The sequence below is a fragment of the Austrofundulus limnaeus genome, unplaced genomic scaffold (assembly GCF_001266775.1).
Source record: "Austrofundulus limnaeus strain Quisiro unplaced genomic scaffold, Austrofundulus_limnaeus-1.0 Scaffold43, whole genome shotgun sequence".
In the NCBI taxonomy this organism is placed as follows: domain Eukaryota; kingdom Metazoa; phylum Chordata; class Actinopteri; order Cyprinodontiformes; family Rivulidae; genus Austrofundulus; species Austrofundulus limnaeus.
The window spans coordinates 1,373,182-1,380,722 of NW_013952445.1; the positions used below are offsets into that span (position 1 = coordinate 1,373,182).

Consider the following 7,541-nt stretch of genomic DNA (forward strand, 5'->3'; position numbering starts at 1 on the left):
ATAATAATAATAATAATAATAATAATAATAATAATTTATTGATAACACGTTACATAAATTAAAGAATAATGTGTTCGTTTCAGTGCAAAGGTTACTAAAGTACAGCTCATTCATAGCTGCTGGTACTGCATTTTTTCCTCATTTCTCTCCTTCCTCCTCCCTATTGGCTGAAAACAACATGCCATCCAGCTGAGAGCTCCCTCATTGGCTGAACACTTAAAAAAAAGAAAGAAGGGTGCAGGAGTATGCAGCTGAATGGTGAGGAGAACTGGTTTCTGTGGTGTTACTTTAGGGCAAAGCACCTTAGGTGGTGTAAAACAGACGGGTTGATGCTGCGATGTGTTGTGTTGGATTTCAATTAWTGGAGAGAGGATGAAGGCTTGGATTTCAAAGGTGCTCTCTTTGGAAACAGGTGCACTGGTAACCAGGGGATCGTTTAGAGACTTGTGTTTGTAGAAAGCAACATTTAGATTTATAGAACAAAAACGCCTTGTGTGAGCAACAAAAAAAGACTTAGTGAGACTGACTGTCAATGGTTCTCTATAAGGGTCCAACAAATCTTCTGACTGTGAGGTTGTGAGTTTCTTACTGAAGAGAACGTGTGTAGCTAAGTTGTTGATAACTTGTCGTCTGAAGATCTCAGCAGGAAGCTCTCTTTCCATCTGCTCCTCTTCCTGTCCTTCAAACAACCGACCATCAGGCCTGAAAAAGAAACAAAGTTAAGATTCTATTATGGTCTGCACAATATGCCAGATTATTTTGCCAGGCATGATCCTCATTTATTTCTAAATAAGAGAGGTCAAATATGAAGCTTTTATTAAAATCAAGTAGAGTTTAAATATCCTTAATTTTTTTAAAATATATGCTAAAAAGAAAGATGATAAATGTTGCAAAACATAAAACCCATAARCACGTTTGTAGTTGAGAAAATGCATAGTGTGCACAAAAAATATAACAGTGAGACATCATAAAGACTACAATACTAAAAAAAAAAAATCAAAGTTATTGTTACCAGCAAACACGACTGACAGAAAAAAACAGATCAATGTCTTGAATATTAATAAGAGTAAACATATTCCAAAAACAGTTATAACACCATCTAATGATAGGGTTGTGTTTCATTTCCTTCTAGCATTTTAGTAAGTAAGTAAACTTTATTTATAAAGCACCTTTCACAGACAAACATCACAAAGTTCTTAACAGAGAGCAAAATAACTAAAAGCAATAAAAACAGGTCACAAATATAATAAAGAACAATAAAAACAGAAAACAAAACTTAATTAAAAGCCTGTCTGAATAAAAACGTCTTAAGATGTTTCTTAAAAGTCAGGAGAATCTGAGCAGCGAAGGGACAGAGGGAGAGTGTTCCAGAATGTCTGGACCACCAACTGAAAATCTTTGTCTCCTCAGGTTTTGTAACGGGTTCAAGGGACCACCAGCAGCATTTCATTTGAAGACCTCAAAGTCCTGGATGGACAGAGAGGTTTCAGAAGGTCCCATATGTATTTGGGAACCTGATCATGAAGTGTTCTAAATGTTAAAACCAAAATTTAAAAATGACTCCTGAAAGTCACAGAGAGTCAGTGCAGAGAGGCTAAAACAGGTGTAATGTGGGCTCTCCTGTTTGTTTTTGTTAAAAACCTCACTGCAGCGTTCTGCACAGACTGAAGCCAAGCAACAGAGGATTTGCTTAGACACTTAAAAAGGCTGTTACAGTAATCTGAACAAGAAGAAATAAAAGCGTGAACAACCACCTCTAGTTCCTTCTGTGACACAAACAATTTCAGCTTTGAGATATTCCTTAAATGATAAAAACAGTTACAGTTTGATTTTTTACCTGGATTACTGAGATGCATCAGGATAAAAACAGTTATGAACTAACGTTTTACAACGAGAGTCAAAAGACAAAGAACAGACAGATTTCTGAGACTATTTTTCACCGAAGGAGCTAAAAAAACAAGATACTGCCTGATTATATATACTACACTTATATACTTTTATTTATTTTTTAATGAACTTTTGTATCTTCTTTATTGTTTTATTTTTATGTATATATGGACATAAAGTCTGCCAATAACGTTTGATTGATTACAGGGATTCTATTTTGCCCCTTTTTTAAGATCAGTGCACGTACATATTACTGTGCCTCTTCTTGAATCTTTCTCCAGGCATTCTTGCTTCATTACACAATGAGGAGTAGTTATTTTTTCAGGACAGGGCACGCATTTAGATTTTTACAGAATGATTCATTATTTCAGTGCTCACAGGTTGTAAACCGGAAGTAGAAAAGTACCACATCCTGTTTCACAACTGTACCAGCTTGTTGCTCAGGCAGTAACCATCTACGTAAATTAAATGATTTGATAGAATTAAAGGAGACCAATTATGGGTCCTAGAAATGTTTATGGTATGTCTGTGGGCTATCCAGACCATGTTCATTCAATTTAATGCATTAAATAAATCTCAGAAAATAAAATTTCCCATTTTCTAGTTCTGCCTGCTCTGACTTCCGTTCAGAAGAGCTGTTTATGTTAATGAGCTCTGTTGGTAACGCCCTCCAAAAATCTGTTGACATTAACTCCGCCCTCCAAAGCCAGCGTTTACGTTAGCATGRCWAATAATAGCAGAAGCTCCGTTGTTCAACCATAGGAGAGACCCAGAGCCAGAGTCGTGGTCGCAGCTTCTTTTTTTTTTTCTCCTCCTCCACTGCTCTGCGCTCACTCTGCATGCTGTTACCAGAGCAGGGAGCAGCAGCGGTCAAAATACCTCAGAAACTCGAACAAATAGGCTTTAACAAGGCTTTAATAAGCTAAACAATGGAGGTACATGAGAAAATGTGTTCATGACGAACGAAAATAAATAATTAAATTGTGTCTCAAACCCTGGTCACCCATTCTCTGGTCCAACACTCTACCCATTGCTCTATTGGAGGCTTGTTGTGAAATGAGCTGCGTATTGCACAACAACAACTATGATGGCTTTTCATACTGAGGAGGTGGAGCCTCACCCGGGGGTTGCTAGGTAAGGGGCTGAACGCAGGTTCCGGTGGGTTGACGTACGGCTTGTGACATCAAAAAATGACGCAAGTATAAAACTTGTCATTAATATACATTAAAAATACATTTACTTACAGTAAATATGCCCCTGGGTGCATTTCTTTGGTCCTAGGACTGTTTTTTTAAGAAGTACATACCCGAAGTTGAGTAAAAAAATACCTTTAAAAAGTGAATTTTGCATAATAGGTCCCCTTTAAGACAAAAATCTAAACCATGTAATTTACTACTGCTGCATCTGGTTAGCACGGGCCTCTTATATGTTTGATTCATCCTGCCACTTTTGCATAATTAAGAGGAAACGTTACATTAAAAAATAAAGGTATATATTGTTTTAAAAATGCTATAATCTGCTCTGAGCACAAATCAGAGTTTGAGTTTATGTAACCACATTTCATTATGAAATTTATTCTCCTTTTTCTAAAGCTGCTTTTGTTCATTTTTGACTTGCTTCAGTAAAATATCACACTCAAGGAATGAAAAAAATAAATAAATAAATAAAATGAGGGATACGAGCGTTAACTTGTCTTTTCTTTACAAAGAAGTTCTGGTTTTTTTTTACCAACTCTTTTAGGACAGGGTCTGAATGTTTGACCTCAGCCTCTCTGCGAGAGACTGCAGCTGTTCCTTATGAACATATTCAACAACCGGCCTTAGTTTTATTAAAAAAACCAACAGCTCTGGACTGAAGTAACCTCTGCGAGTGGAAAGTTGAGGGCTGATATCAGATGTCAAACAACAGACACGTGCTGTGAGGCAGCAGGAAGAAGAAACCGAGTTTGGACATCAAAGTTGTTCCAACTAACGCTGAGGGACATCTGGTTTGTGCAAAAACACTGGACAGATGAAGACAACACRCATTGTGAGAATGGAAAGTGTGTGTTTGTGTGAGCACTCACTGTGCAGAAATAATGATGGGCAGCAAGGCGTTTTCCAGAGACACTGGCGGCGGAATGTGACGACTTCTTTGACTGTCCAAGTACTCCTGCACACGACACGAAAATGTCACTTTGAGCTCGCCACGRATTTTTAACATCTTTCAAACTTTTTCAAAGCCTTGAAGTATTAAATCAAGATCATTGTCCTCAGTTGGCTGATCAAGATTTGTGATCGTCACCTTTAGGGAGAAAGGCTGGTTGAAATCAACTCGGACACAGCCGTAGTTCTTCCTCAGCATCCTGAACACTCCACACGCTATTCCCCACCAACTCTCATTCTTCTTGGGTTTGCCCTAARGGCCAGAAAGAGACAGAGCTCAAGTTTAGACTCTTATTTGGCATTTTAGTCAATATTATAAAAAGTGTTTACTTATTATACAGTTATACTGACAATAGAAAACTTAATTGTTTTACCAGATTTTTAAAAAAAGTATTTTTTGTGTATGTGTTTTAAGAAAAAAAAAGTTGCTAAAGCAAAAATACAAAMCAGATGTTTTCTTAGTGCTTACCAGCTGCTCGCTATTGTAGTTTCCCTCAATGATGCGGTCGTACGAGATGCCAACTGGTACCACCAGCACGTCCCCGATGGCCCCCGAGTACAGCGTGTCCACCACGATGGACAGCATGCCTGCACGTGCCGGGAATGGCTTCCCGCTGCGGGAGCGGGTGCCCTCCAGAAAGACCTCCAAAAACTGCTGCTGACGCATCAACTCCTCTGTGTACTGGAGGAGGTTCAAAGCAGACAAACGGTTCACGTCAGACAAAGGTGAAGCAGAAATGGTTTGAAACGCTTTGGGGTGAAATTATTTGACTTTTAAAATAAAAAAAGAAAAACACCAAATGGACTCTAGGTTAAAGTTTGAACTGATGTGAGAGTAAAGGTTAAAAATAAGAGCTGATATCCAACACTTTGACCCCGCTGCACTTTGCAAGGGCTCAGGCACGTGCAGGTAGCCATGCTGGGTAATGATACCCCCGGGTACAAAATGTACACAGCTGTCTCTTGGTATGCAGACACTTTAGGAAGTGAATGTCTTTCCTGAAATATACTACAGATCATGGGACTCAATTCAAACCWCAGAAAGAATGAACTTCCAGTTCTAAAGGATCCTTTTTATTGTATCGATTTGTTTCTGCTTTTGGAGTTTCTCTCACTAAATTKCCAGAAACAACACAGCTTATCTTATCTTCTGACTGATAAAACTACTTCTTTGCCTTTGCTCAAACGCTCTGTTTGTCCACTGTACAGTAAAACAAAGCTGCGTGATGGATAAACTGTGGCTCATTTCAAGCAGCGGCTCATGTGTCTGGCTGATAACGCTTATCTCGGGCACAGAAATAAAAAGTCGGCTCTGTGGCACTGCACGGTCTTGTGTTGCCTTCATTATTTAAGGATATATCAGTAATTTGAAACCCCACGTGGACTAAAAAAAAATAAGAGTTTGTTTGAATTTTAATTGGCGACATAAAAACWTTGTTTAAAGTCTCTAAACTTTAAAACATCTGTGAAACAGCAGACAGATTAAATTAGCATCTTTCTACAGTTTTACCCCTAGATCCTCCAGCAGTCACATGTAAACTGATCAGGTCATCCCTGAAAGCCTATCCTTAAATTAGAGCAGATGGCGACAAAGGCACTGAAAGTCAGAGGGTGCGCGACTCTGCCCATGACGCTCCAACTGAGAGGACCCAGGGATGAAGTCAAAGGAAATATATTTATATTTTTATAAAATATATTTATATTTAAGAAACTGGGCATAAAACACATCATTTTACCTGTTATGTCACATATTTAGCATATTTTCTTTTGAATTTGGCTCAGCTAAAGTGAAACAGGAAGTGACTTTCTCTTTGAGAAAGAAAACTCCCTGGGTTTTGTTTATTGAAACGATGTTATTTGAACTACATGACCTTTTCTCATCTCTCTATGATAGTGATTAAAATAATCTAAAGAAACATCAGATTCATCTCTACAGTCTGTGTTGTTAGCCGTTTTAGCAACGCTCTGTTTACATTCAGACATTCCCCTTTGACATCACTTCCTGTTTCTTCACATGTAAATATCTCAACAACTGTTCATCTTGGCTGCATGAAATCTTTTTTACAATATGTTATCAAGGTTATTTTTCCAAAAATACATTCATATTTATTATAAAAATTTGATGTCACAGGCAATTTAAGATGGCAGCCCTCTATGAGTGATGGGGAAAATGCAGAGAGCAAATTTCCCCATTGGAGATGAATAAAGTAAACATTATTATTATTAAGTGAAGATGATATAACAAAGACTTTTAAGTCTCTCGTCCCTCCAGACTGACAACAAGCAGAGAGAGAGAGGGAAGAAAAATCCAAACAGGACCAGCTTTTAGTGTCAAAAGATAAAACTGTCTCTTACTGCCTGCAGAAGAGATCGGTACAAAATATCTTTCTTGCCATCCCCCGTCTCCTCCATTCTCCTCCGTATGAAGAATCCCCCGAGTTTACGGATCACAGTGCTGAAAAGAAAAAAGAAAATAAGAAAGTCTTCTTGTACCAAACTGATCTTTTGACACTGGGAGAGCAGAGATCCACTTGTACGCTGGTTTAAATTTTACTTTGTGAGGTTTTACCTGAGGATGGGGATGCTGAGGTTGTTTCCAGCAGCGATGTGGGGGGCTTTGATGTTATGGCAGAACAGGATCAGCGTGATGAGCAGGTAGTCAATGTGGGATTTGTGCACAGGGAGGAAGACCATGGGTACATTCTGCTGCAAAGAAAACAACAATTGAACTTAAACACACACTTGGAAATTATAGGTTGGGTTTGTTTTTTTTTTAGAGCAGCAAATCAAAACGTGGCAGTTTAGTCTGTTGTTTTAAGAATGTCGTTACAGACCTCTGAGGCAGCTTTTTTGACCATTTCCAGCTGTCCTTTATGGATCTGGATGCTCCAGAAGAAGCCATTAAACAGTCTCAGAAGGACCCACCCTGTTAGCCTGGACACACAATGAAGGTGGAGAGCACCATGTTTGCTTTCTACAGTAAAGGCTGGAGTTGATGTGCTTTAATTAAGTGAAAAATGTTGATACCTGATAAAAGCTGGTGAAATGTTGGCCACCATCTCTTGAAGGAACGCTCTGGCTTTCTGCTTCACTTTGCTGACAGACTTGTGTTCCTGAACGGGCCGGCTCGCAGCTGCATCCAAATCTGTTGCTACGGTCAAGATGGCCGTCTCCATCCTGCCGTCGACAAAAGCAGAGCACAAACACAAGCTCTCATCCTCAACACTCATAAACACAACCACTGAAAACAGCAGGGTGGTGTACAGTAACCAACAGGACCATAACGGGCACTTAAATGTGTTTCTTAAATGTTACACTGAGTCCAACCTGCTGCTGTTGAGCACATTGTCGACCACGTTCCTGGTGAACATGTCCTTGTGGATGTCTCTCTCCATAACAAACAGCACATAACTCAGTCTCCGTGCCAACCAGCCCCGCTGTCTGCCAGATCATAAACACACACACACACACACACACACACACACACACACACACACACACACACACACA

General features: G+C 39.2%; 1 protein-coding gene across 2 annotated transcripts in view; it reads right to left on the reverse strand.

The window, feature by feature from the left end:
• The window catches only part of gpam (glycerol-3-phosphate acyltransferase, mitochondrial), an 18,268-nt gene that overhangs the window by 5,811 nt on the left and 4,916 nt on the right, over positions 1-7,541 (reverse strand). The window contains exons 5-13 of one of the 2 annotated variants that reach the window (XM_014007630.1): positions 7,359-7,472; positions 7,059-7,208; positions 6,866-6,965; positions 6,601-6,734; positions 6,387-6,486; positions 4,501-4,713; positions 4,171-4,284; positions 3,953-4,038; positions 590-702 (exon numbers count right to left, since the gene is read on the reverse strand). In XM_014007630.1, the coding sequence (XP_013863084.1) occupies positions 590-702; positions 3,953-4,038; positions 4,171-4,284; positions 4,501-4,713; positions 6,387-6,486; positions 6,601-6,734; positions 6,866-6,965; positions 7,059-7,208; positions 7,359-7,472 (1,124 nt within the window). Of the gene's footprint in view, positions 1-589; positions 703-3,952; positions 4,039-4,170; positions 4,285-4,500; positions 4,714-6,386; positions 6,487-6,600; positions 6,738-6,865; positions 6,966-7,058; positions 7,209-7,358; positions 7,473-7,541 lie in introns of both variants that reach the window. The other variant, XM_014007629.1, reaches the window with a different exon arrangement.